A 27,122-nucleotide genomic window follows, 5' to 3' on the forward strand; every position below is an offset into this window, starting at 1 on the left:
GCCCAGCCTACCACCCTTCCCCCTGCATGGAGACTGGGACCCTCCAGCCTTTCCTGCCCCAGCCCTGGTCCCAGGATGCTGTCACTGCCATCTGCACGGGGCCCCCATCCAAGCCCCAGGGCATGAGGACCACATCCAGCCTGCTTGGTGGGGCTGGGGGCTGGAGAGTGTGGGAGAAGGCCCGGGGTGCAAGTATGCGCCTGCCGCAGCCTGGTCAGTGTCCCGTGGGAACCACTAGGAGGAGCCTGATGCAGGTTACTGGGGTAGAGGACTCAGGGTGGCAAGAATGGCCTGAGGAGGAGCCCCAGGGGGAGGCGTGCCAGGCCCGCCTGGGGAGCTTGGCCTCTGCATCTGCATGAGTCCCCTCCGTGCTGGGGTGGGCCCATGGGCCCTGCTGGGTCCTTGTGGAGTCGGTTGGGGGTGTCCAGCACCCTGGGTGCCCAGGTCTGCGCAGGGCCTGGCCTCCAGGAACAGATGATGCTGGAAGCCAGAGTCTGGGGTGAGACTTCTCTGACCCTGTCTGAGCCACTCCCTCTTTGTTGCCCAGAGCTGACCCTGTGTGAGGGCAAATGGCTCTCAGCTGCAGGAACAGTGGTTTATTGACCAGGCAGGCCTCCCCAGCCCGGCCACTGCTCCCCGAGGGGCTCGGGCTCTGTGGGCTGGCCCTGGCAGAAAGCGGACAATCCTCTAGGTCCAAGGACATGGGGGTCACAAAGGTGGGGGCCTTGGGCCCACACATCCGAGGAGAGTTCCCAACAGTTCCCAGCGGCTGTCCCAGGCAGATATCAGGTTCGGCCCACACCTGAGTGCCCCCACCATTGGCAGGGCTGGGAGGCACCTGACCCCACCTCCAGCAGCTCTGCAAGTGTGGGGTGAAAAAAGATGAATCTGTGTGAGGATGGGGTTGGCTGCAGCTGTGGTGATGGCCTGTGGGGGGGTGGGGCTGGGCTGGTGGGTGCTAGGTAGGGCGATGGAAGAGGCTGCAAGTTCGGAGCCGCCGCAGGAGCTCCAGCCACATCAGCTGCCGTTCCCGATGGGCGCCCTTCATGAGGCTGCTGTTCTCCAGGGCACGGCGGGACAAGTAGGGCAGTACCTCCATCACGGGGCCGTAGGGCACGTACTTATACACGGGGTAGCCGGCCTGGCCTGCATGGGGGCAGATAAGCCATGAGGCCCAGGCCCAGCACCGCACCCCATCGCACCAGGGAGGGCCCCACTTACCGAGCGGGAAGCTGATCTGGTCACACATGCCTAGCAGCTGTCCAAAGTACACCTGGTGGTCAGCAGGATGCAGGCCCAGCTCCTCCATCCTGTGCAGGTAAAGCCAGGAGCTGAGGGCCAATTCCAGGACACTGTCCCCAGTGCAGGGATACAGGGCTCCTGTCCCAGCTCTGAGCCTGTCCTGCCACCCCAGGTGCCCCATCTACACACTCTCCAGACTTCATCCCCTGCAAGGTGGGGCTGGGGTATGGGCTCTACCTGGCCCTGCCCCAGTGAGGCCTCTTCCCAGCAGGACTCTGCTGGGCTGCCCTACTCTTCTCCCTGGGGAGGCCTCAGCCCTTAGCCAACAAGGCCCCCCTCCCACTTTCCCTCCCCTCCCGCTTTCCCTCCCCTCTCCTCTCTCACCTCTCCTCTACCCCCCTTCTTAGAGGTACAGCCCTTCCTGGGGCCCTGACCCACCCAGCAGCCTGCCCCACAGGGCAGAGAAGCTCCTCGGCTCTCCTGCCATCCCTTCCTCAAGCCCCTCCAGGGTTCTGTGGTATGACTGGTCTCCGGCCCTTGCCCTCATCCTCTGTGGGCTGCTCCCCTGCCCCATCCTCACAGCTGCTGTGTCCCACACAGCTGCCACCAGCCCCCGTGTCCTCGGAAGGCGGCTGCTCTGAATTGAGATGTGTTGGCAAATGTCAAATACACACGGGATTTAGGAGACTTTCTAGAAAAATAATGCACAATGCTGCATTGCTTTTCTAAAAGCAACTTGAATACAATTTGAAGTAATATTTTGTATATTTTGGGTTAATTAAAATGTATTCTTGAAATCCATTTTATCTTTTAACGTAACTACCAAAAAAAATTTAATTACAGATGTGGCTTGCATTATATATCTATTAGCACTGCTCAGATATTGGGGTGGGGCCCTCAACTCTGTCCTGTCTTCACACCACCCCTTACAGGGTCTTACAAAGATTCTCAGGGTTTGAAATACCCATGCAGTGACAGTTCTCAAGTTTCATCTCCAGCTTACTATATCCAGGTATCCTGACTTAGCTGGTCTGCACAGCACTGGGGCCCCCACCCTGGGGCGAGTTCCGCCTGCTGCTCACGCATCACCCGGGTGACTGGCGGGGCCTGTACTGTGCTTCCCACTCCCTCCCCGAGGGCCTCACCTCCCCTGTTCTCCACCTGCCCCAGCCCTGGCTCCCAGAGTACCCATCAGCCAGAGGCCCTTTCCCTCCATCCCTGGGCTGGGCTCCAGTGTCGGGACCACCCAGTCTAAAGCAGGCACCCATCTCTGCCACATCACCCTGGCCTCCATCTTGTGTCTTCCTCAACCCCAGGACATGAACCCGAGAGCCGGGCTGCCACTGCTGGCTGCCCCCTCCCCTGCTGGTGTGCACAGCCTCTGCCACGTGACTGCGGCTCCTCCCAGCGCAGGACAGTGGCTCATTCCACCTGGCATCTGGGCATGGCCTCGTGAGGCACTTTGGCCAACAGGGAGGTACCAAAGGTGACACAAGCAGAGGCTTGCCCTCTCCAGGCCTTCTGGAAGCCTGAGCCCACCACGTGCCAAAGCCTGGCCTGTGGGACGCTGGACCCGGGATGCAGTCTCCTTTACTGCCCCAGCCGTGAATGAGCTCATTAGGCCCCAACGGCCACAGATCACAGACACAGGAGGGACACAGGCACAGCCAGTGGCAGAAGCATCAGCTGAGCCAGCCCCCCCGGCCTACACAACATGCCACTATTCCAGCCTCTAAGTTTGGGGCTGGTTTGTTCCTTGGCCAAAGCCAACTCGGGTTGTTTGAGGGTGGGTGGTGTGGCAGTCTGGGCCCAGCATAGGACAGAGCAGCTGCCATAGTCTAGAACCACTTCCCTGGGGAGGGGACCCCAGCTCCGCAGAGCTCCCCAGCCACCCACAGCAGGGGCACAGAGCTGAAGCCTGCAGGGGTCCAGCCTCTCAGGCAGGGATGTGAGCGTGGTATTGGGGGAGCCTGGCACAGAGCCCTTGGGGCCAAGAGGAGAGAGCCTGGCTGCCACTCAGGGGAGGAGGAAGCTGTGTCCAGTGGGGAAGCCACTGCCACAGCAAGATAGTAGGGACAGACAGGTGCCGGGGGGAAGCTGGAGAGAGGAAGCCCTGCTGAGGGCAGGCTGTCCTTTTGGAGTTGGATGGTGATGTGTCTAGTCAGGCTATGAGTCCACCAGCATTGAGAGTCCACCCAGAGGCTGGGAGTCCTGATTACAAGCTGAGAGGACCCCCCACCATCTCCCGAGTGCTGGGCACTGCTGGCCACAAGGCCCGTGTGTGTGGAGAAAGTGAGTCTGTCCCATCACCAACACATCTATGACAATTAGCAGAGGGTCAGGGCACAAAAATGGGTGTGCTGCAATTTCAGGCCATGAAAAGGCAGCAACATCGTGAACAAAGGCCGAATGTGGACATCACTGAATGATTTCAGAGCCGTGAGTCAGCTCCCTGAGCAGCACCAGGACGTGTCCTGTTGGCTGCAGCCCCGGCCCCAAGCCTGGCCCTGTGGCTTCACAGCTCCTTGGGGAGCCCCCTCGTGCCACCAGCCCTGGATCTGGGGCACCCTGCCCTGCTGAGGAGTGGAGCCCCTGCTCAGCTCCTAGGAAGGCGAGAGCCAGCAAGGCCACTGCCCAGGCCCCCCAGGGTTCTAGGGGGTCCCATCCCTGGGAAGGCGGAATCTGGGAGGGGAGGGCAAGCTAGGACCCCATTGTGTGCATAGCTTGGGCTAAGGCATGAGATAAGACCAGGGTGACAGTACAGGAGTATCCAAGAACTGACTTCACCTAACTTCTGCATTTGACTTGTTAGAATTCTACCGAAGTTGTGCTCCATGGGACAAATGTTTAAAGAGAAAACAAACCGTTACATTCCAGATGTAGTTAAAATGTGAAGGGAACTGTTTATAAATGAGGTGGTGCTGTGGAGGCCTCCTGAGGGACTGGGTTCCCACACTGCATTTGTACCTTTCAGGACCCATCCGAATCCCCTAATGAAATTTAGTTTTTTAATTGTGAAGTTTAATAAGTCAGATATTAATTTTTAAAAGTCTGGGTACAGTGGCTGATGCTTGTAATCCTAGCACTTTGGGAGGCCAAGAAGGGAGGATCACTTGAGGCCAGGAGTTTGAGACCAGCGTGGTCAACATGGTGAAACCCTGTCTCTGCTAAAAATACAAAACATTAGCCAAGCGTGGTGGCACATGCCTGTAATCCCAGCTACTTGGGAGGCTGAGGCATGAAGAATTGCTTGAACTTGGGAAGTGGAGGTTGCAGTGAGCTGAGACCATGCCACTGCACTCCAGCATAGGTGACAGAGTGAGATTCTATCTCAAAAAAAAAAAAAGTTAATTTTAAAAACCAACCTAACTGCAAAGAGCCGTTGTGCTCTCACAGTCCAACGTCCAGAACTCCAGCGCCTGGGCCTGCGGCACTGAAGCTGCCCTCCAGCTCATTTCACCAGCCTTTCCCCACAAATGCCCAACTGCACCCAGCAGGTCGCTCTGCCCACCCTGAGCTCTGCGCTGCTGCCACCTCTCCCCAACCAGAGGAGACAACGGCTTGGGTTGGGGTTTTGGTGCAGGGCGGGGCGCACCTACCTGCGTAGTGCGAAGCGCACTGTGTCCTCATTGTGGGAGGCCACCATCACCTTGGCCTTGGCGTTGTGCTTCATCTCCTCCAGCACGTAGTCCAGGCACCTGTGGAGAGCGCCATGTGAGCCCAGTTCCAGGCCTGTGGCCACCTGCACCTCTCATTACCAGCTGCACAGAGAGGAGGCCGAGGGCAGACCCAGAGCCATGCAGTGAACTGGCTCTTTCCAAGGGTATCCACAGGATCAGGAGGAACAGGAGCAGCATCTGCCCCTCCCAGCACCTCATGAAAAAGAAAGACTAGCAACCAAGAAAAAGCGATGTCTGGGACCAGACAATTCACACAGAACCAGCTGGGGCACAGCGTCCCTGCATCAGACATGCTGTGACTCTGGGGACCAGCCCAAACATGCTCATGAGCCTCATGATAGACACAGCTTTGCTTCTGGGGAGGGATCGTACAGTGCACTCCTGGCCCTGCAAGGAAATAAAAGGGAAGCAGGTCCCTGTAGGGCACCGTGGGGGTGGGCATCCCGGTGCACCAGGAAGCCCGAGTAGTACGGCTCCTGCAGCGAGGACACTCAGCAGGCTTGACCACACGCACATTCTCTCTGACCCAGCAATTCCATTTCCAGCAACCTAGGACAGCTGCATCCTCAGACACAAAACCCGATGGCCCGTGTGTACCACAGAGGGTGACGGTATGTCCAGTGAGTCTGTTATAATAACCAGACTGAAAACCCATAAGATCAAAGATGCTGGACACATAGCTCCGGACACCCCATGCTGGCTGTTAATAGTACCACTCTGCAAGCCCACACAAGGGGACCCAGATGGAATGCGAAATGAAAAACACATTGGGCAGAGGACACGCTACAACGCAAACAACAATGGCAGAGATGTGTGCGCTGTGGCACGACATGCACAGCGGCTGCAGGAGGGGAGCTGGAGCCAACCAGGAGACACTTGGGGTCTCTTTGAATTTGCAGCACACACACATGCCTCTAAGAGGAAAAGCCCATAGTTGGCCAGCCTGTGCTACATGAAAAGATCACGAAGAAACTAGAGCGGTGAAAGCAGGTGCAGAACAGCTGATGGGCAATCCCACTGTGTGAACTGAAAAGCAAACAGGCTGAGCCTGCGGCGGGGAGGACCGGGGGCTCGTGCACATCTCTGGATCTATGTGTCTCCAGGAGCCGGCTCAGGGAACTGTGGCCAATTTTGCTTTAATAGGCTTTTCTATATTTATAAAAGAATAACATTAATGTTTTTGAAAAAGTAACACATGACACAAAAGCAGAGGAAATATCAGTTTTGGCCTCAGGACACACGTGGCTGCCACTCAGGCTGGGGGCTTCTGGCCCCAGCAGGATGGGATGGGGTCAGCCCCAGCAGCCTCTCCAAGTCTCTCCCTCATGCCCAGTTTCTTGGCGCCCTGCCCTGGGAAGATGGAGGGGCGGGAGAGTGTGCACCTGTGGTACATGGCGTTGGTGGCCTCATACGTGGGGTTGAGGGGGTCCTCATAGCCGATCTCTGCCGCACGGGCTCGCTCCTGGGCCAGGTATGCGCCCCGCACCAGCTTGGCCCCAAAACACCAGCCCTCACGGCGAGCCAGCTCCACGTCCAGGGTCACATTGTCATAGGCATCCTGTGGGGCCAGGGCCAAAAGTCACAGGGAGCCTGGGCAAGCCCAAGTGACAGCAGGATGGGGCCTTCCTGGGCCCAGGTGCAGTCACCAGGGCTGGGCAGCAGCTGTCTGGGGAGGTGCAGCTCAGGGCACCTGGAGCAGCTGTGGGTGAGGATGGGCCTCCAACCTCTGTCCCCAAGGAGCAATGGCAGTGGGGACGTCTGCAGCTTCCTGTGTGGCCTGTGGATGGCCCTGTGGGTGCAGCCCAGGCGCCAGCAGCCATCATGTGCTCCAGACTCCCAGGCTGACTCCCAGACCGACAGGGAGGGGTGCGTACTGCATGCTCCTGCCTGGACCCCTCCCCATGGCACCCTGTGTCCTCTGGGCACTTGGCTCACCCCTGAGCGCTCTGGACCTGCTAACATCCCTGAGCAGTTTGGGGCCCACAGGCTAGGGTGGGCTCCCTGAATACATGTGACATCCCGGGTGAGTCTTTCTGGGGAGGGCCCAAAGCTTTCAGGAGGTTCTTAGGGGCGCTGAACTGAAAACACGCTGGAGGAAATGGTCGTGTGACGCCTTCCAAGTGGACCCTCATAAAGATCGTTGTCTTCCTCCTGCTCCTTAGACACTCTTGGCTGGTTCCGAGAACCAGAGGAGAGGCTGCGGGCAGCGGGCCTTTCTTGCTACTCCGAGGCAGTCACCCTGGCCTCGGCCTCCTCTGCAGGCCTGGCTGTGGCCACCACCTAAGGGGCTCTTTCCTGGACCCTGGGGCCCGCTGGGTGAGCTGTGCTGCAGAAGACCCCAACAACCCCTTGGGGGCACGGCCCACTCCCTTCTCCATCCCATGAGCTCCCTGGTGGGTGCTGAGTATGAAACCAGGCAAATGCCAGGGAGCTCAGATGAGAGGAGCCCCTCCTGTGGGGTCTCCAAGCCCCAAGGCAGGCGGGAGGGGCTGAGCGGGGGCTTGCCTTGAGGTAGCACTGGTATGTGTTGAAGATGAGCGGCTTCTCCACATTGAACTTGCGCTGCATCTCCAGCGTCAGGCGGCTGATGGCCGGCTGGAAGTAGGTCTGCTCGGCATCCACCATCAGCCGCACGCCCATCTCTGTGGCTTTCTGAGAGGTGCAGGGGGTAGGGGAGTGGGAGCAACTATTGCTGAAGTGAGGCAGGTGCCCTCTTCTGCACGAGTCCCAGGTCCCCAAGGCCCGAGCCCTCTGCCCGAGCGGGACAGCTCACCTTGGCCAGGACATCCATCCGCTGTAGCATCCTCGTCATCTGTAGCTCCTCCTCCTCAGTGAACCGGGACAGCAGGGGCTCCAGCTGTCCTGTCTGGGGGTGCAGCACGCGGTCAGGCCGCAGCGAGGGCTGGAAAGTGCCACCGTGAGGCCCAGGCTAAACCTCTCTCAGTGTTCCCAGCCCACAGGAACCCTCTCATGCAGGGCCGGGAGGGAGGGCCACCTGGACACAGCAGCACAGTGCCCCGGAACCTCCAACGCAGCCAGTGCACTGCCCTACGCGGGGCCTGGGGGTACCATGAGGGAGCTCAGTGCCCATGTCAGTGGGCCCCAGGCTCAGTCCTGGCCTGCACCCTGAAGTGTGTACTCTAACAGCCTCCCCAGTTCTCACAGAGGCCCCACCATTGTGGGGCCAGTTTAGGTTGTGGTTTCAAGCAGTCTGCCAGGTCCTGGGCCCCCCTCCCACAGGCACATGAGTCTCATTCCTCTCCCCGCTGTATACAGGCTGGCCTGGTGACATGCTTCTAACAAACAACTTGGCAGAAAAGACACCGTGTGACCTCTGAGGCGAGGCAGGAAAAGGTCACCCAGCTTCTGCCTGGCTCTCACGTCTCAGGGGACACTGGCCCTTAGAGCCCAGCTGCCATGTTGGGAAAAAGCCCAAGCCACAGCCAGCACCAACTCCCAGACATGTGAGTGGGCGCCTCGCCCAGGTCCCAGCGCCACCACTGTGTGAGTACAGCTACCCAGGAGACCCCAAGGGAGAACTGCCTAGCTGAGCCCTGTCAACCCCAGAACCATGAGGCAGAAGCAGAGTGGCTGCTGCCGTTTCAGGCCTCTGAAGTTTGGGGTGACCTGATGCACAAGACAGATGACTTGGGGAAGGCCCCCAGACCCCCTCTCCTTGTGGTGTCTTAAGGCTCCACGTGGGTCTCTGTCCCACCAAGCATTCTGTGGACACTAGTGGGTTTGTCTTCTTCTCCCTGGACCACAGGGGGTCTGTGGGGCCATAGTGTGCAGTGATCTTGGTCATGTTAAGTTCCCAGGGTGGGCAACAAGAGACACACATGGCAGGCTGAATTCCCTTCTTAGCCCAGTGCCCTGCTGAGCTGGGCCTCACTGAGGAGCGGAGGTGTTACCTGTGTGTTGGGGACCACCAGGTGCTTGGAGAGCTTGGTCCGGCTGTCGATGAGGCTGCTCCAGTCCAGCAGGTCCACGGTGCTGAGGGAGGAGGCGCATCAGCAGAGTGGGCAACCCCACCTGTGGGTGCTAGGGTCGGGTGGGGGATCCAGGCCCAAACCTGTCCGTTCACCAACCACCACAAGACCCACCTTGGTGTTCAGTTTTAAAAGACAGAGGAAATGTAAATATTGTTCTCTGTTTAAAAATTTAAAACCAGTGGCTCAAACTTGTAATCCCAGCACTTCGGGAGGCTACAGCGGGCAGGTCACTTGAGCCCAGGGGTTTGAAACCAGCCTGGGCAACATGGTGAGACCTGGTCTCTATAAAAAATAAATTAAAAAAATGTAAAACCAAAACGCAAACAGTCCTGTGTCTGGGCAGCTCTGAAAACACTGAGTACCCTAGGGCTGTCTTGGGCTTGTGGAGGGGCTGAGCACAGGCAGCCAGGCAGGAGGCAGACACAGCTCTGGGGGGCCAGGGAGGACACAGTGGGCAAGGCTGGCAGTGTGTGAGGGGATGGCTCACTACTGCACCACCCCAGTCACCTCCCCACTTCAACTGGAGGCTCCCCAAGGATGGGGCGTGGGGCTCTGATCCTTCACCTGCCAGCATGGACTCCAGGGAGGGCTGAGAGTGCCACCTTTGCTCTGGACCCAGATAATTCTATAAAGAGCCCTCTGTGGGGTCTGTGCTGGCCCTATGTCTACCCTGCCCAGCCCAGTCCCAGCCTCAGGGACTCCTGAGGCCATCAAGTCCTGCTGTGTGAAAAGCAGTTCCTTCAGCACTGTCATCCCAAGGCCCACCCTCTCAGGCAGGGCAGCCAGGACTGGGAGACACCGCTGGGGCTTGGCTGGAACCATGGCTGATGCTCATGTCCTCTCAGCCTGGGGGCTGCTCTCACCCAGACACTCCCAGGGTCTCCGCCGTGAACCAGTCCTCAATCTCAGCCCTGGATGCGATGCCCATCTTTGCAATACTTTCCTTGAGAAGTGAGAAGGCCTGGATCAGCCCCATTCACTCACATTTTTTCCTTCCCCCAACCCATTGGCCTCTGGTGCTGTTTCTGGTTTTATTACATCGTTAGGAAGAACAGGATCCATTTCTGGTTTGTTTCTACTGCATAGACAGGTCTATTCCCACCCCGCTGCTGATGCACGCCCACACCCTGCAGGGCTGGGACCCCAGCCTCCCGCCAGCATCTCCCCTCTTTGTTCAGAGTCCCTCCGACCTCCTCCTCCATGCCAGGCCAACCCCAGCAGCTGCGGGGTGAGCCACATGCCCTGGATGAGTTCCCAAAACCACCTCAGACCACTGCCCACCATGCCCCCCCTGCACCCCCACGGTGCCCGCCCCTGCACAAGCCACGGGAGTGGGGAAGGGGAGGGCTGCCCCACCTGCAGCACCGCCACCTCCAGCTTGGTGTCCATGGCAGCCAGGCCTGCCTGCCCTTGCTCCACAGCCATTTGGTGAAAGAAGCACCTCCACTTGGCCAGCACCTCTGACAACTGCAGCTGCAAACGCAGGCCTGAATGCCATCTGCACACGCCCCTGCCCGCCCCAGTCCCACACACAGCCCCTGTGGCCAGCTCAGGCCTCTAAGGCATGGGCACCTGTGCTTTCAGTGGATGCCCACAGCTGCCCTGAGGACTCGCACAGCACCAGACTCTGCAGGTGGAAGGTTCTAGCACTTACCAGAAACTGGGGTCTCCCCAGTGCCGTGAGCTTAATGGCTATGAAGCCGTCATCGCTGACTCTACCTGTCAGAAGCCACAGGAAAAGCTGTGATGGCCCTGAGAGGTGCGTGGAGGCAGTGCAGGGTGGGACAGGGAGGGCCGGGGCCTGGCCAGCCCACAGCAAGGCTCCTGACCCCACTCCACCCCGCCCATGAAGTCCTCGCACATGGCGCTCTGGAGGCCCTGTGGAGATGGGAGGGGGCTCCGTGGCGGGGTTTGTGTTTCCATGCAGGTGTGGGACAGCAGTGGGCACAGGAGCTGCCTGTCCCCTGCCGAGCAGCCCCCACAGGCTCCCTGCCTTGGTTTCCTCCCCTGTGCCACCAGCACCATAGGCTGCTCACACGTGGGTCACAGGACCCAGAAACACCGAGTGTGGCTAAGACAGAGACATTCCAGCGAGGCCCCCTTGCTCAGGCCTCTGCCCCAGAGCCAGGATTTCCCAGGAACCTCTGATGCAAGCGCAGGCTCCTGCCCCCGTGCAGCCAGCCCGCAGTCCCACCCTATCCTCCAGGCCAGCCCTCCTGCAGCATTCTTGCCCCTGACACTTCTTTCCAAGCAACAACCAGAAATGTTCCTTTAAAGTGAAAGCAGATCTTACCATCTCATCTTGTTTAACGTCACCCCAATGCAGGGCCTTCCCCTTCCATCTGCCCTGGGAGAACAGGCAATGGACGAGGAGAAGATGCCCCTCACCCTGATGGCCCAGCATTCAGCTGGCCACTCTGACTCCCAGCCCCCGTCAGGAGGTGGCTTCCAAGCACTGCTCAGAAGGGCCAGGTGCAGTGATATGTGCCTGTAATCCCAGCACTTTGGGAGGCCAGAGTGGAAGGTTCGCTTGCGCCCAGGAGTTTGAGACCAGCCTGGGCAACATGGTGAAACACCATCTCTACAAAAAATTTGAAAATTAGCTGGGTGTGGTAGTGTGCGCCTGTAATCCCAGCACTTTGGGAGGCCAAGGTAGGGGGATCACTTGAGCCCAGGAGGAGTTCCAGGGCAACATAGTGAGACCTCATTTTTTTTTTTTTTTTTTTTTTTTGAGATGGAGTCTCGCTCTGTCACCCAGGCTGGAGTGCAGTGGCGTGATCTTGGCTCACTGCAACTTCTGCCTCCCAGATTCAAGCGATTCTCCTATCTCAGCCTCCCAAGTAGCTGGGATTACAAGCGCCTGCTGCCACGCCCGGCTAATTTTTGTTTTAGTAGAGACGGGGTTTCACCATGTTGCCCAGGCTGGTCTTGAACTGAGCTCAGGCAATCCACCAGCCTTGGCCTCCGAAATTGCTGGGATTAGAGGTGTGAGCCACTGCGCCTGGCTGTAAGACCTCCTCTTTACAAAAATTAAAAAAAAAAAAACAAAAAAAAAACTTGGCCACGTGTGGCAGCGTGCACTTGTAGACCCAGCTACTCCAGAGGCTGAGGAGGGAGGATGGCTTGAGCCCAGGAAGTCTAGGCTGCAGTGAGCTATGATCACACCACTGCACTCCAGCCTGAGTGACAGGGCAAGACCTAGTCTCATTTGAAACAAACAAACAAAAACATAAACAGGCCTGGGACCCACTGCCCCTGACGGAGGGCTGCTGGGGCCAGCATGGGGCTGTGCAGGGTTGGGTGTTTCTGACACTGAAGGACACTGGGCCTTGGTGACCTCTGGCTTCTCTAGCCCTGGAAGCACCTGCTCCCCCGACCTCTGGCCCCCAGAGGCTGTGTCAGGGAGGGATTCCTGGACAGAAGATGCGGCACCAGCTCCCTGAATGGAACCTCCACCCTGGGCTAAGTGTGGCTCGGCAGCTGACATGGACCAACTTCCTGCAGCTCGTGGTCCTGGCCCCGAGCCAGGGAGAAGGGTGGGGGGCATGAGGCGGGATCAGGGAACAGGGAGCTGGGGCAGGAGAGGAGATGCCTTCTGGGAGGCAGTGGGTCCCCTCAGGAAGGGGCTGAACAGTGAGGGACCCAAGTGTGACCAGAACCCAGCCCTCTGGCTCCTGCCCCAGCTTGGCATTCACCCACCAGCACCTCCATGACCCCAGGGGTCCGCTCAGGCTGGGACATGGCAGGGGTATAGCCAGCAAAGAGGGGGCCGGCCCCACCTGAGGCTTCGATGCAGCGCAAGAATGTCTCCATGTGGCTGTCGCACTTGGCCTCATTGGCGTAGAAGTAGGTGCGGGCACTAATGACACCATTCCTTCGGTCCCCAAAGGCCCGGTGGGCCTGGTATTGCTTGTCCCGCTTATTCGTGCCTGGAATGGCGAACGCACGGCCTGAGCACAGCTCCAAACACCCACCCCCAGCACCCACACACCAATGCCCCAGGGCCCCTGCCCTCAGGAGGGCTCCAAGCGTAGTGGCCTTGCCAGCCTGGCCCTGGCACTGCGCTGCCCCATGGTTCCCATCCCCAAGCCCACCCTCCTGTCTACACCGCGTCTCTTCCACCTGGAGTGCTGCATCCCCCTGGCTAGGCCTCCTCATGAGGCCAGGACGGCAGTCTCCTTAACAAAGGCCTGGGTCCACGAGGAGGCCATGAAAAAGGAGCAGGGCGTCTCTTTCCCCAGACGCTTTCGAGTATGTCAGAGCCCAGAGCCACAGGGCAGGTGCCCTGGACATGGGGAGGAGCCCGGGCTCTGACATCACCCCAAGGCCCACTTGTGCCCCAGCCTAGGCTCTCCTGAGCCACCATGGGGTGTGCAGAGTGGGGAGGGCGTCTGTTCCCACGTGGCGGCCTCTCACTCACCACTGCCATCCCTCTCCACAGCTGAGGTGCAGGACCTGTGGGAAGGAGGGGGAGGGCAAAGGTCAGGGTCACACCACCTGAGCCTCAGGTGACAGGCAAGTTCCCAGTGAGGCTGCACGGAAGTCCCCACCACAACCCTGGTGGAGGGTAGATTCCAAGGTGCAGCCCCAGCCCCACCCCTAGCCTGGGATGGAACACTTGGGCCTGGGAGGGACAGCAGTTTATGGGGCTGCTGTGTCCCAAGGGCTCAGGAAGCCTGGGGCTCCTTGTGGGTGGAGAAATCAGAACCCTATAACCATATGCCTGAGCTCTCAGAACAGCCCAGGGCTTGCAGCAGGTTCTCAAATAAAGGTAGTTACCTGGTTCCAAAGACAGTCAGTCAGGGCTGAGAGGAATGGAGGCGGGAAGGCACCAGCACACAGAGGTCCCCAAATCCCCAGGGAGGCCCCCTTACTCAGGCCTCCTCCCCAGAGCCAGGGTCTCCCAGGCAGCTCTGATGCAAGCACAGGCTCCTGCCCCCGCGCAGCCAGCCCTGCAGTCCTGCCCTGTCCTCCAGGCCGGCCCTCCTGCAGCATTTTCTTGCCCCTGACACTTCTTTTCCAAGCAACAACCAGAAATAATTCCTTTAAAGTGAAAGCAGATCTTACCAACTCATCTTGTTTCACGCCACCCCACCCCAGGTTCCCATCATTTCCCAGTAATGCCCAAAGTCCTGGGCCCCTGGCTTGGGCACCTCCAGACCAGTGAGGCCAGGATGTAGTCTGTCCCCCGCTAGGCTGGCCACACTCTGCTCAGCCAAGCCCCTGTCCTTCCTACAGGTGCCTCTCCATCTCCACCTGGCCAGCACCCCCATTCCCCCTGGCCCCTCCCTTCTCTAGGGTACCCGGCTCCCCTCCCCCACCAGCCCTGCACCCCTGCCAGAGCCTCTTCTTCCTCCTCCCCACGGCCACAATCTGATTCTGGCACTTGGTTTCGGTGCTGTGTCATCCAGGCTAGCAAGAGCTGCTGCGGCTGTTAAGTCTACTGTGACAAAGCGATCATGGTCTCCCTGGCCCCTGGAGCAGCTCTGTGGGTCATCTGACTTTATATTCAAAGCCTGATTAAGTCAGTGACCATGGAGAGAGCTCTGCTGCATGACCAACAGCATCCAGAGCCTTCCTGAAGCTCCCCAGAGGCACTCGGACCCTCAGGGGCAGCTCTGCCCACACTCACAGGAAAGGAGAGAGTCCCCCTCAGGTGCTGGGAAGGGGAAAGGCAGAGCAGTGGTCAGTGATACGCATCCCAGAGGCCTCCGTGTCAAGGGGCCTCAGCTGCCCACTTTCCACCTGGCTGCTCAAGGAGCAAGCCCTGGGCCAGGAGCCCCTGCCAGGAAGCTTTCCCTTCCACCCACTCCCGGGAAGCCCCACGTGGGCCAGGGACTCCACAAATGCTGCCAGGGCCCCTGAGGCTGCAGCCCAGGGATGGGAGCTGGCAGGCAGATATGCTCTGGCCGCCTTATGCTGACACAGAGATGTGACAGAGGAGGGTGGAATGTCACCATGTGACTAGGGAACAGGCAGGCAGCACGTGACCCCCTGCCTGAAACAGGGAGCTCCTGGGACCCTGGCTTGGGCACCTCAAGACCAGTCATGAGGTCAGCCCCAGGACCTTCACGCCGAGGCTTGGGTACAGCCAGGAAAAGCCATGTCCAAGGGAGACTCACTGTCTATGTTAAGGCTGGGGCGGCAGCCAGGGCCCTGCCCAGGGCAGAAACCCTCATGGCAAGTAATAGCAGACAGTGGGGACGGGGCCTCAGGGGCCTCCATGATCCTGAAGAGAAGGTTCCATCCTGAAACCGCACAGCCCACAGTTTGGATAACACAGGACTTAACCACACAGGTGTCTGCCTGTGAGGCAGCCCACCTTCATGAAACAGGATCATTATCTGACAGGTCCCCAGGCAGATGAGTTCCCGCTCAGCATTCCCACAGCTGTTGTGTTCATCCTCCGAGGTGGGCCTGGCAGGAGAGGCTGGGGAAGCCAGGGCCGCTCCCTCTCCTGCTCTGACACACTCAGGGGCAGAACACCGTAGGCTACCGCTGTTTCTCTCCGTGAACCTCCAGAGCACAGACCAGGCTGACACAGCCAAGCAGAGTGGCCAAGATGACCACACAGCACGTGCAGTGGCAAGAGGGGCAGCCGGGTCTCAGAGTGGACAGCTATGCAGCAAGGACAGGGCCACACTCTCCAACAGGCATCATGGATAAGTCACAAGGGGACACAAATGGTGGTTCCCAGGCAGGTCAGGGGTCCTGTTTCCACTGGAGGGGAGGAAGAACGCACCCTGAGAGCAGCTGATTCAGAACTGCTGGTGCCACACAGGAAATCTGGCTTTCGCCACCTGGGACGTTGCCACGTCGTGGCTCAAGGCACCACAGGGAAGAGGGGGGCACGTGGCACTGGCAGCCGTGGGGTGTTAGAGGAGGAAGGGTGAACTGGTGGATGTGGGACCCTGATCAGGGTGGGGACCACATCCCAATGCCTCCTTAAAGCTGGACCCACCTCGTGCTCCCCCAGCCCCACCCCTCATCATGCCCAGGGCATAGTCTGTTGAAGGGCACATGATCGCACACATGGGCACGGCCCGGGACACAGAGGAGGGAAGAGCGACAAGGGGACATGGGGCAGAGGAGGACAAGCACAAGTCCCCAGGGGGTCTTCAGAGAAGGCAGGAAGACCCTGACCACCCACGCAGCCTCTACCGAGCTCAGCTCTGGGTGGCTGTCCCTGGGGACGTGATGCCTGTTTGAAACAAGCAGAGTATGGGGGTCCATGCCCCGCCCTTGTCCAACTCTCCCCTGGAGGGAAGCCTGGCAAGCCCCTTTCTACCTGTACTCCCCTCCCCAGCTCCCCAACCCCCTTCCTCCCCAGCCCCTTGCTCAGGACACACACTGCACACATATCCCAAGTGAGCTGCCCCAGCCTGGAGACCAAGGCCCAGACCCCGCCTCCAGCCAGCCCTGGGCCTGCACAGCCAGACCAATGCCCCTATCCACCCCCTAGGTGTTCCCTCACAGCCCAATCATCAGGAAGATGCCTTGGCCCCTTCCCCATCCCCAAGCCCTCAGCCTGCTTGGGGGATCCCTGGGACTCCTCTCCTGGGGTCGGGTGGGGCCCTAGCCTCTGGGAAACATGGTCTCACCCCTCCTCTGGGTGGACACTGCCCTCCTTTTCTCTTTCTTTCTTGGGAGCACTGCTGGGACTCACTTCGCCATGCACTCAGATGCCTCCATCCTCCCTGGACCTCTCACGGTTAGGCCAGCACCACTTGCCATGGCCTTAATTTGGGGCGGTGGCCTCAGCGTCTCTCCCCAGAGTAGAGCCCATGGCCCTTGTGACAGGAGGGTAGGTTAGGAAGGCAGATCTCTAAGCAGTTCCCTGCACTAGGGTCTGCATGACTGGTCACTCGTAGCCAGGCAGGCCATGCTGCAGCGTGGACATCAGACCAGTGCCTGCAGACCCAGCCCTACCCCCATGGCTCAGGCCCCTCTGAAAGCACAGAGCAGCTGAGCTGGGTAGGTGTCCTCACCATGCACCCCTGTGAGGACAGGAGGGAACCCCATTCACTTCCCAGAGCTGCAGCAGGGCCCCTGCAGACAGCAGCCACCAGCAGCAAGAGAGGTGCGGCCCTCGCAGGGCAAGGGACTCAGGCTCCTTAGGACACAGGTGCCCAGCCCCCTGGCAGAGTACAGGCCAGTCCACCTCCAGACACTCAGCCTGCAGGGCAGGGAGGAAGCCAGGCAGGACCACCCTGGGAAAGGAGTCTTTTCATACCAGAGGTGCCTGAGAGGAAAATCCCATTGTGAAACCAAGTCCCCACCCAGACTCCTTCTGAGAACACACAGGCCATTGGTTATTCAACAGGCAGCTCAGCAAAGGCTGCAGCCAAGAGCTCAGGCAGCTGCGAGGCCCACAGGGCCTGCTAGGAACACAGTGGGGTGTTGGGGCTAGAGTACCCCACCTTCAAAACAACCAATCGCAAGGCAGGGGCTGGGCTCCCCTGGCCAATCCTCTCCAGGCAGCTGGCAGCCAACATGCTGAGACAAGCCTCAGACATTCCGTTCCCAGGGCTGGAGGCCTCATGTGACTGCCTTTCCCTCCCCTTCCCAGGCCAGCCACCATGGGAGCGGCAGGAACAATCACCAAGGCCTGACAAGGTCCACAGAGGGACTGTCCCAAGCCTTATGTGGGTCAAGCCCGGCTGCTGTCAGGGTGCAGGGGACCCAAATACATAGGAAGACATAGGGAGATCCCATCTTTACAAAAAAAAAATTAAAACTTAGCCAGGTATGGTGGTGCATGCCTGTGGTCCCAGCTACTTAGGGGGCTCAGACGTGAGGATCACTTGAGCCCGGAAGGTTGGCTACAGTGAACCATGGCACCACTGCACTCCAGCCTGGGCGACAGAGCAAGACCCTACTTTAAAAAAACCGGTTGAAAGAAATCAAAACAAGAATAATATTTTGTGACACAAGAAAACTATATGAAATTCCAATTACTGTGGCCCTACCGAGGCAGAGTGAAGCCGTTGTGGCGGGGAGGTTCTGGTCCAAGACTGAGAGTCTGTGCTACCTGGCTGTTTACGCAAACATTTCCTAACCCGATGGAGGAGGCTCTGCTACAGCCTCTCTTCTGCAGGGATTCCTGACCCGCAGGCAGGTCCCATTGCCCGACCCTTGCCTGGCCTCAGCCTGCCCTGCAGGTGTGGAACCTCCCAGGCCTGGCCCCTGCCCCAGTGTCAGTGGAGAATCAAATTGAAGCCAGGAGCGGTGTGGCAGGCTGGCCTGGAGTCAGCTCCTGGAGGTCACTAACCTGATACAGAGCCCCTTCCCTGGGCAGTGAGTGTGCAGTTGGTACCACCCTGACGCGCCCTCCTGGGCATCAGGACAGAACAACAAGACCATGTTTCCCTCCACTTCCTGGAGCAGTCCCTGGCTCATGGGAGATCCAGGCAAGACCAACCATTCTTCGCAGAGTGCTTGGTTCATGTGCTGGTGCCTGTGCCCCTCCAGGCGGTGGGCTAGATAGGGCCAAGGGCCATTCTGTGCTCGGCCTCCTCAGGCCTCACGCACACCAGGCCTCCCATGAAAGCCCAGAGCTGTCATCCACATGAAGCAAAAATGCAAGAACTCCAGGCAGAACCCAGGAGGGTCATCGGTAGTTGGGCTGACCAAGCTCTCCTAGCCTTGGCCTCCGCCCAGCTGAGGCTGAAGCCCAGCAGCTGGACACGTCCCACCTGCTCCCACTGGGTGCTCCGGGGTCATGATCAGAACGCCCGCAGACACCGGGCAGCCTTACTCCATCTCCTTGTGCTCTGCCTCCTCAGGGCTCAGGTCCTCCTCCACTCCATAGTCCAGGATGGCGCCGACACCGAAGGCCCTGTTGCGCTGAAGCAGGGGCTGGATGGACTCCTGATCCTCGCCGGCTACAAAATGCCCATAGAAGGTCATCTTCATGAGCTTGTTGAATAGTCTCTGCCCTAGAAGTTTCCTGGAAACATACAGCAGCTGAAAGGCAAAGGGAAGCCGCTGTCCTGGGCTGCCCGAACTCTCCTTCCCCAGCAGGGCACCGCTGCTCATCCCCGACCACAACACTTCACCCCAGCCATGCGGCCTTGATATGGTCTCTTGGCGACCGGGCTTTCAGTGTCAATTTCACGGTGAAGACCAGCTAAAGCCGCTTGCTTCTCCACTCTGTCCATCACTCCAGTTCCCATCCAGGGCAGAGAGACCACAGGAGGTGCCACCTGCTTGGCCTCAGGACACTGTTCCCGCCTGGACTCTGCCCCGTCAGGGCCCCACCCATGAGTCACTCCAGAGGCACACAGTGGGTGCCTGACCACTGCTTGGTGGATAAAAAGGAGAGTGGCTGGCCTCCCTGGGGACAACAGTGGGCATTTCGAGACCATCCTCTGTATCCACACCTTGGCAGTTCTGCTGGGGAAGAGGAGGATCTAACTTGACTTTCTAGTACTTGAGTGTCCAGATTTTTCAATGTTTTGTTCCCTCTTATCCCAAGTCCCTTAAACAGTGTGACTGGCATGAGGCCAGCCCCGAATGGATGCTAAATAACAAACGTGTGAAACTCAGGCTGAGTCTGCGCCCAGCTGGAGGGAGGCATGCCCTGGCGACAAGGACAATGAGCTAGGTGACAGTCCACAGGGGCCTGTGAGATGACTCCCACCCCATGACCCATGGGCTCTGCAGGGTCATCTGGGGCTGACCAACCACTCTGATGGACGCTGCCCGGGAACTGTCCGTCTCCTCCAATCATATTTCACCACATCGCTCATTCAGATGTCCCAAGCTGCCATGCACCAAGCACCTTTTATAGACTGGAAACAACCAAAGGAAACTGACCAGGATCTCACATCCTGGTGGTAAAGGAACCCCAAAGGGGAAGGAGGGACTCTGCCTATGACTCAGGACAGGGGGATGGGGCAGTGCCTGCAGGGTGGGGCAGGAGTGTTTACTAACCCAGATCCAGGAGTGGGGCTTGCCAAGGCGGGGAGATGGCATGGAGAACTGTGGGAGCTCCAGCACAGGGGACAGCCAGGGCAGGAAGGACAGGGACAACGAGAGGCTACTGGGAGAGGAGGGCCGAGTGTGATGCTCAGAAGCACACCTCCGCGCCGTGTCTGCTGCCCCTGCCGACTCAGCCCCAACACAGGAAGAGCCTGGGATTTCTCAAACCCGGTGGATACTAGAACTCCTTTTTTGTGGGGAGCATCTCTTGAGGCCATAGTTTCAGGAACAACTTCTAGTCTAAGCAAAAGCATTAGTGAGTCAAACACTTATACCCAAGCCAGCCCTGAGCACCCACACGCCTGCCGACAGGCAGACACGGCCCCACAGCCTTACCCTCAACATTGGTGCCCCATGGAGATGCCTCCTGACCATCACCCCTGGGCACGCCATGGGGCAGCCCCAAGGACCAGGGTTTCCCAGGCACTCACCCCTGCCTTCCTGCAGCCTCCGAGCAGAATCTGACTTTACTGCATTTTGTTCTTTTATAAAGAGGATTAGAAACTGGAAAATGAACATGCTGACATGTTCTCCGTCTCCCACTGAGCCTGAGCCAGGCCTCATTCCTGCCGGCAGCACCCAGGGATAGTTGGGAGAACGGGATGGGTCTGAAACATATCAAAGATCACCCAAGTGGCAGGCGGGGCAGAACTGGGGACCTGAAAACAATCACTGGGCTCATCCACATCCGCTCTGAGAGAATCATCAGAAACACAACAGGAGGGAGGGTGGGCAACGTGTCGACTGCACGACTGCCGCACAGGGCCATGCAGTCTCTCTCTACCTAACTACTCGCCTCTGCACAGCCAGCACTAAATGAAGGGGTGGAAGCCCAGGCTGCACTGACTCCAGGGATGCTTATTCACAAAGATGGGGGGCTGACGGACTGGGCCCGGGCTGAGGCTGGAAGCTCCCTGCACAGGGCTGCAGAAGCCCACAGGCAGGGCTGGCAAGTTTTTTATTTATTTATTTTTAGAGGCAGGGTCTCACTCCTGGGCTTCAGCGACACTCCTATCTCAGCTTCCAGAGTAGTTGGGACTACAGGCATGCACCACCACACTCAGCTAACTTTTTTTTTTTTTTTTGAGGCAGAGTTTTGCTCTTGTTGCCCAGACTAGAGTGCAGTAGCACAATCTCGGCTCACTGCAACCTCCACCTCCCAGGTTCAAGCGATTCTCCCACCTCAGCCTCCCAAGTGGCAGAGATTACAGGTGCACACCACCATGCCTGGCTAATTTTTATATTTTTAGTAGAGATGGGGTTTCTCCGTGTTGGCCAGGCGGGTCTCGAACTCCTGACTTCAGGTGATCCACCCGCCTCGGCCACCCAAAGTGCTGGGATTACAGGCGTGAGCCAACGCCTGGCCCCAGCTAACTTTTAAAAATATTTTGTAGAGACAGGGGTTCACGATGTTGCCCAGGCTGGTCTTGAACTCCTGGCCTTAAGTGATCCTCCTGCCTTGACCTCCTGAAGTGCTAGAATGACAGGCATGAGCCACCATGCCCAGCCTAGGGCTGGTAATTTTGAAGCTGACTCCAGAGCAAAGCAACCACTTTAACACCATCCTGGTGGCACTGATGCCCCCGCATGGCACTACCTGAGACCAGGGCAGCCCCACATCTTCTTCAGGTGAGGAGATCCTTCAAGGATTTAGAAACCTGCACCAGTAACACATACACTTGTACCCCTGTGAAAGACTCAACTGGATGTGTGCAGAGTAACACTGGTAGAGCCGGTTCTCTCCCCACCTCCGACTCAGGGAACCACTGTCACCACGAGTCCTGTCCCTTCTGTGAGGGCACACACCCAACCTCAGTGCTGTTGTCATGGAAATCCTGGGACTTTCCTAAACCCTCCTCAAAAAGTCCAGCTTTCAGCAAGTGCGGGCCCCAATGCTGTCCCCATCCAAGGCAGCAGCTCAAAGATCAACTACTGCAACCTGACACACCTGTGGCAGATGTGATGGCCTCATTGCACGGGCGCCTCACAGACCTGTGCTGACTCAGCAGAAGGAATCTCCTCACAGCCCAGAGGGTGAGGGAAGGAACACCCTCTGGCGTGCTCACAGGACCAGGTTCTAGTGAGCAGCTCACAAGCCCAGGACCTGGCCTCTGCCTTCTTCCAGTGCTGAGGCTGCCGACACCCATGGGACCACTAGCAAGACAACAGTACAGACCCCACCGAGGGGCTTCCCAGGGCACAGGCAGGACCCTAGGGGAGCCTGGGACAGGTCGCCTCTGGATGCCCTGCCTTTTCCAGGTACCCACAGCACTATCCCTGAGCCCTGGCACTTGCCTCAAGAAGGCATCCAAGGGACAGCGGAGCTGACAGTTTCCTCCCACAATCACGGAACAGCACCTGGCATTCCCCGCAGCGGACTGGGCACCAAACCCCACACCCTGCTCTGCTGGATTCTCTGTGCAACAACTGATCTTGAATCTAGACAAGAAAGCTTAGGGCAGTGCCGACAGAAACCTGACTTGGTGCCTTTCTAGTCCCCTCCCCATCCTGGCCACTCTTAGGGCTGTACCTACAGAAACCTGACCTGGTGCGTTCCTAGCCCCCGCTCCATCCCGGCCACACTTAGGGCTGTGCCTAGAGAAAACTAACCTGGTGCCTTCCTAGCTCCCTCCCCACCCCGGCCACACTTAGGACTGTGCCTAGAGAAACTTGACCTGGTGCCTTCCTAGTCCCCGCTCCATCCTGGCCACAAGGTGGGCATGGCTTCTGCACGACTGGCCCCAGCTGCCACCTAGGATGCCCGTCCTTGCCCTGTGGCTGGCCACTCCCTCCCCTGGCATTCCTGCCTTGCTGCCTCCTCCTCCTATTGCAGCACCACCAGCACTGGCTGCTCTTTTGGGATGCCCCTTAGATGTCGGCACTGCCGAAAGCCTCCACATCACCGTCCCCCCCCTTGCCAGTTCCTCTACCTGGGATGTCCCTTTCTCACCTTCCTGTACCCTTTGTCTGGGCTCTCCATGGCAACAGCTTGACCTTAAGGCATCCTTGTGTGCACAAGCACAGCAATGGCCTCTCAGAGGCCACCATCTGTCCAGTTCAGCTCCTTCCTCCACCATCCTCCACACTCCCGCCACCACTGGTCCTAGGCTGACCGTGACGCTCCTCATGGGATTTGGGCCAACAGCACCTGACTCTGATTTCGTGGACCCCTGCCCTCACCTCGCACCCGCCGAGGCCTCACCTAAGCTCAAGTGTGGCTGGGTGCTTCTCATCTCACACCACCCCCCGCCTTCCCCAACCTCCTGGTGAGGCCAGGGGTGCAGCCCCCGACCTCTGTACAGTCTCACCTGAGAAATCGGCGCCAACAAACGGAACCTTGCAAACTCTTCCCAGGGCCACCTGGAGATAACCGTCATCTCTAGTACCCCTAGGCTGATGCAGCTAAAACAGTGTTCTGCTTGTTGACCCCCCCCCCACCAAAAGCCCTCACACTTTTTAAAGTTACCATGGGTGAGTTCAAAGCTGGGCGTTTGAGGGGCTTCCCATTTTCCCCCAACAGTGTGCTCAGAGTGGCCGTGTCTGGGAAGCAGCTGGGTCCTGGGGACTGAACTCTGGGGTCCCAGGCTATGAGCCCTACACCAGGCTTCTCTTGTGTTAACATGAAGAATACTCCATTTTAAATTCCAAGTGATAATTCTGTATTCCCACAAGTGGTATATATCGTAAATATTAAAACGACCATTGTTTTTAGTTGGTAGACATCGACAAATAGGAAAATTTGCGAGATCCGAGGGGGACTGCAGGAAACGCCTCCCTTCCTGGCTTCCCTTGCTCCAGGAGATGCTTGGGAGGCACCCGGTTCACGCCAGGAAGCTCCGTAAAGACTCCCGGGACCGGCAGAAGCCCCGCGCCCCCGCCTGCACCCCGCGCACCTGCTCGTGGCGCTCCAGCAGCGCGGGCCAGGCGCATAAGCGCAGCACCAGCAGGCTGCGCGCCAGCTCCCAGGTTCGCCGGCTCCGGTAAGCCTCCTGCGCGTTGCCGAAGTCTACGGCGGGCACCGGCGGCCGCACTGCCGTGGCCGACCCACCTCCCGGCACGGCCGCTGGGCCCGCGGCGGGCTGCTCGCGGGAGGCCGGCGCCGTGGACAGCGGGACGAAGCGGGGAATGTACGGGCGCAGGACGGGCAGGACGCGCTTCAGAGCCATGGCGGGACGCCGGTACCCGCCCGGGCCGCTTAAGTATTCGCTGTTGGTCCCGCCCCGCCCCGCCCCGCCCCGCCCGGTCCCGGAGGCCTCACCCGACATTCCTGACAAATGTCAGACAAGGGCTTGGACTTCGGGAGCACCCTGGCACTTCAGCTACATGTGGGGACCCTCTGCCGGCAGGGCTGAGGCCAAGGCCCACTGGCTTCCCAAAGCCTCTGCTTCTGCTCTCCGTGAAGACAGCAACAGAGTGAGACCCTGTCTCAAAACAAAACAAAACAAAAATTATGTATTTTCAGATAGCTTGAAGGAGAATATTGAGTGTTTGTAATGCAAAGAAATGATAAATGTTTGAGATGATAGGTATGCTAATTACCCTCATCTGATCACTATACATTACATGTACAGAAACATCACTACGTACCCCACAAATATGTATAATTATTATGTGTCAACTAAAAAATAAAAATAGCCGGGTGTGGTGGCTCACGCCTGTATCTCAGCACTTTGGGAAGCCGAGGCAGGAGGATCTTTTGAGCCCAGGAGTGCCAGAGCAGTCTGGGCAACATAGTAAGACCTCGTCTCTACAAAATAATACAAAATTAACCAGGCATGGTGTTGCGTGTCTGTAATCCCAGCTACTCAGGAGACTGAGGTGAGGGGATTGCTTGAGCCCAGGAGGTTGAAGCTGCAGTGAGCTATGATTGTGCCACTGAACTCCAGCCTGGGCAATGGAGGGAGACCCTGCCTCAAAAATAAAAGTGAATTTCTTTTTTTTGAGATGGAGTCTTGCTCTGTCACCCAGGCTGGGGTGCAGTGGCATGATCTCGGCTCACTGCAAGCTCTGCCTCCCGGGTTCATGCCATTCTCCCACCTCAGCCTCCCGAGTAGCTGGGACTACAGGCGCCTGCCACGCCTGGCTAATTTTTGATGTTTTTAGTAGAGATGGGGTTTCACCGTGTTAGCCAGGATGGTCTTGATCTCCCGACCTCGTGATCCCCCCGCCTCGGCCTCCCAGAGTGCTGGGATTACAGGCGTGAGCCACCGCACCCAGCGAATTTTTTTTTTTTAAAGAAAGATTCCAGACACAAACAGCCACAAGTTGTATTGTTCAGTTTATATGATGAGCTCAGAATAGACAAACCGACAGAGACAGAAGTCACACGAAGGCAAGCCCATAGTGTAGCTTGGTGAGTGTGGCACTGGTGAGGGCCTGGAGGTGGAGGACGGGAGGAGTGGGAGGGGCTGTTAGGGCCCACGGAGTTTCTTTGGGGTTTGGAAATACTCTGGGGCTAGAGAGTGGTGATGATTGCTCAACCTTGTGTATAGACTAAAAAACCATTCAATATCTCAATATCTCAATAAAGCTGTTATTTTTTTTTAAAAAAAGCAAAGTTCTAGCCTTTGCTTCAAGGAAGCCTGTGGCCCTGCATAGAGGCGAAGGTGGGCAGGGGCTGCCAGGGGCAGGGCTGCAGACAGGGCAGGGGGAGAGGCGAGGGGTGCAGGGATCACAGAGATCACCACTCACGTCCAGACCATAGCAGGGCAGGCCAAGTGCCGGGTGCCCAGGCCCATGGGAGAACCCACCTGTGAGGGCACTTGTGGGAACAAGGCTGGCCTGAAAGTCACTGGCTCCGTGTGATGATTAGTGAAACAACTGAGTTTCACAGGAGCTCTGTAAATCCTAGGAAGCAAGTCTTATGCTCAGCTGGGGACTCTTGGCAGGTGGCTACCCTGAGCCAGCTGATGGCTTTTTTTTTTTTTTTAAAGAGACATGGTCTCTCTCTGTTGCCCAAGCTGAAGTGCAGTGGTGTGATCACAGCTCACTGTGGCCTTGAACTCCTGGTGTCTCACATGTCCATGTGAAGAGACCACCAAACAGGCTTTGTGTGAGCAACAAAGCTGTTTATCTCACCTGGGTGCAGGTGGGCTGAGTCCAAAAAAGGAGTCAGCAAAGGGTGGTGGGATTATCATTAGTTCTTAAAGGTTTGGGGATAGGCAGTGGAGTTAAGAGCAATGTTCTGGGGGCAGGGAGTGGATCTCACAAAGTACCTTCTCAAGGGTGGGGAGAATTACAAAGAACCTTCTTAAGGGTGGGGGAGATTACAAAGTACATTGATCAGTTAGGGTGGGGCAGAAACAAATTACAATGGTGGAATGTCATCAGTTAAGGGTATTTTCACTTCTTCTGTGGATCTTCAGTTACTTAAGCCCATCTGGATGTATCCATGCAGGTCACAAGGGATATGATGGTTAGCTTGGGCTCAGAGGCCTGACACCTGGGCTCAAGTGATCCCCCTGCCTCAGCCTCCCAAGTAGCTGGGACTACAGGCTGGACTGCACCTAGCTAATTTTTAAAAAATATTTTTTTGTGGAGACGGTCTGGCTGTGTTACCCAGGCTGATCTGAAACTCCTGGGCTCAAGCAATCCTCCTACCTTGGCCTCTCAAAGTGCTGGGATTCAGGCATGAGCCACTGTGCCCAGTTGTGGATTATTTTGAAAGAATGATGCCCCACCAGGGCCAGGGGATCCAGGTGGGAGTTGGCGGTGGGGGGTCCTCAGGGAGATCGGCTGGATGGGAGGTGAGTGCCGGGGACAGAGGGGTGGGCTCTGTTCTCCAGCTCAGGAGACAGGCAGATCTGAGAGGGCCAGACTTAGGCATGTGGTGGGGGGCCCAGCTGCTGGGCGCCCCCGAGGTTGGGCCGGTCACCAGGGCCTGCCACTCCCAAGGAGGAAGCAGACAAGAAACAGAACTTCAAGGGTAGAGAGGCCGCTGTGTTGCCTGTCTGGGCCCCTGGGGACATGCAGTCAGCCGAGCTCAGTACTCCTTCCGTTCCCCGACTTGCACTCATTCCCAGCGAGATAATTGTTTCTCCTCAGCCATGAGCATGACACTGGAGCTCTGGCAAAGTCAGGTTTTTTGTTTTGTTTTGTTTTGTTTTGTTTTGTTTTGTTTTGTTTTGTCATGTGCCTCTCACCTGTATTCCTGAAATATTTTCTTCTGTGCTGGAACCATGGCTCCCTGCCTTCATTCTGATTTGTTGCATTTTTCTGCTTGCCC

General features: G+C 57.9%; 1 protein-coding gene across 2 annotated transcripts; it reads right to left on the bottom strand.

The window, feature by feature from the left end:
• Positions 1-574: 574 nt before the first annotated feature.
• PRODH (proline dehydrogenase 1) lies at positions 575-24,097 on the bottom strand. 2 transcript variants are annotated; one of them, XM_030815795.1, is made up of 14 exons: positions 23,791-24,097; positions 18,672-18,880; positions 13,335-13,369; positions 12,694-12,843; positions 10,569-10,633; positions 10,271-10,387; positions 9,778-9,857; positions 8,834-8,915; positions 7,696-7,788; positions 7,428-7,574; positions 6,305-6,480; positions 4,842-4,940; positions 1,222-1,310; positions 575-1,146 (listed from the first exon to the last, which is right to left on the bottom strand). In XM_030815795.1, exons 1-14 carry the CDS (start codon positions 24,061-24,063, stop codon positions 959-961), a joined length of 1,803 nt encoding a protein of 600 aa, XP_030671655.1. In that variant the 5' UTR covers positions 24,064-24,097; the 3' UTR covers positions 575-958. The 2 variants fall into 2 exon arrangements, with proteins under 2 accessions (XP_030671655.1, XP_030671656.1); XM_030815796.1 differs by lacking the exons at positions 18,672-18,880; positions 23,791-24,097 and adding an exon at positions 18,186-18,647.
• Positions 24,098-27,122: the final 3,025 nt, after the last annotated feature.

The sequence above is a fragment of the Nomascus leucogenys genome, chromosome 7b, assembly GCF_006542625.1.
Source record: "Nomascus leucogenys isolate Asia chromosome 7b, Asia_NLE_v1, whole genome shotgun sequence".
In the NCBI taxonomy this organism is placed as follows: domain Eukaryota; kingdom Metazoa; phylum Chordata; class Mammalia; order Primates; family Hylobatidae; genus Nomascus; species Nomascus leucogenys.

Bases quoted from the DNA above. Each gene is read 5' to 3' on its own strand.
- PRODH (XM_030815795.1), bottom strand. From the start codon at position 24,063: ATGGCTCTGAAGCGCGTCCTGCCCGTCCTGCGCCCGTACATTCCCCGC. The intron at 6,481-7,427 runs GCAAGCCCCCGC...CTGGCCCCACAG, and splicing joins CATACCAGTGCTACCTCAAG to GATGCCTATGACAATGTGAC. The intron at 1,311-4,841 runs GTAGGTGCGCCC...TTACCTGCACAG, and splicing joins GTGCGCTTCGCACTACGCAG to GATGGAGGAGCTGGGCCTGC.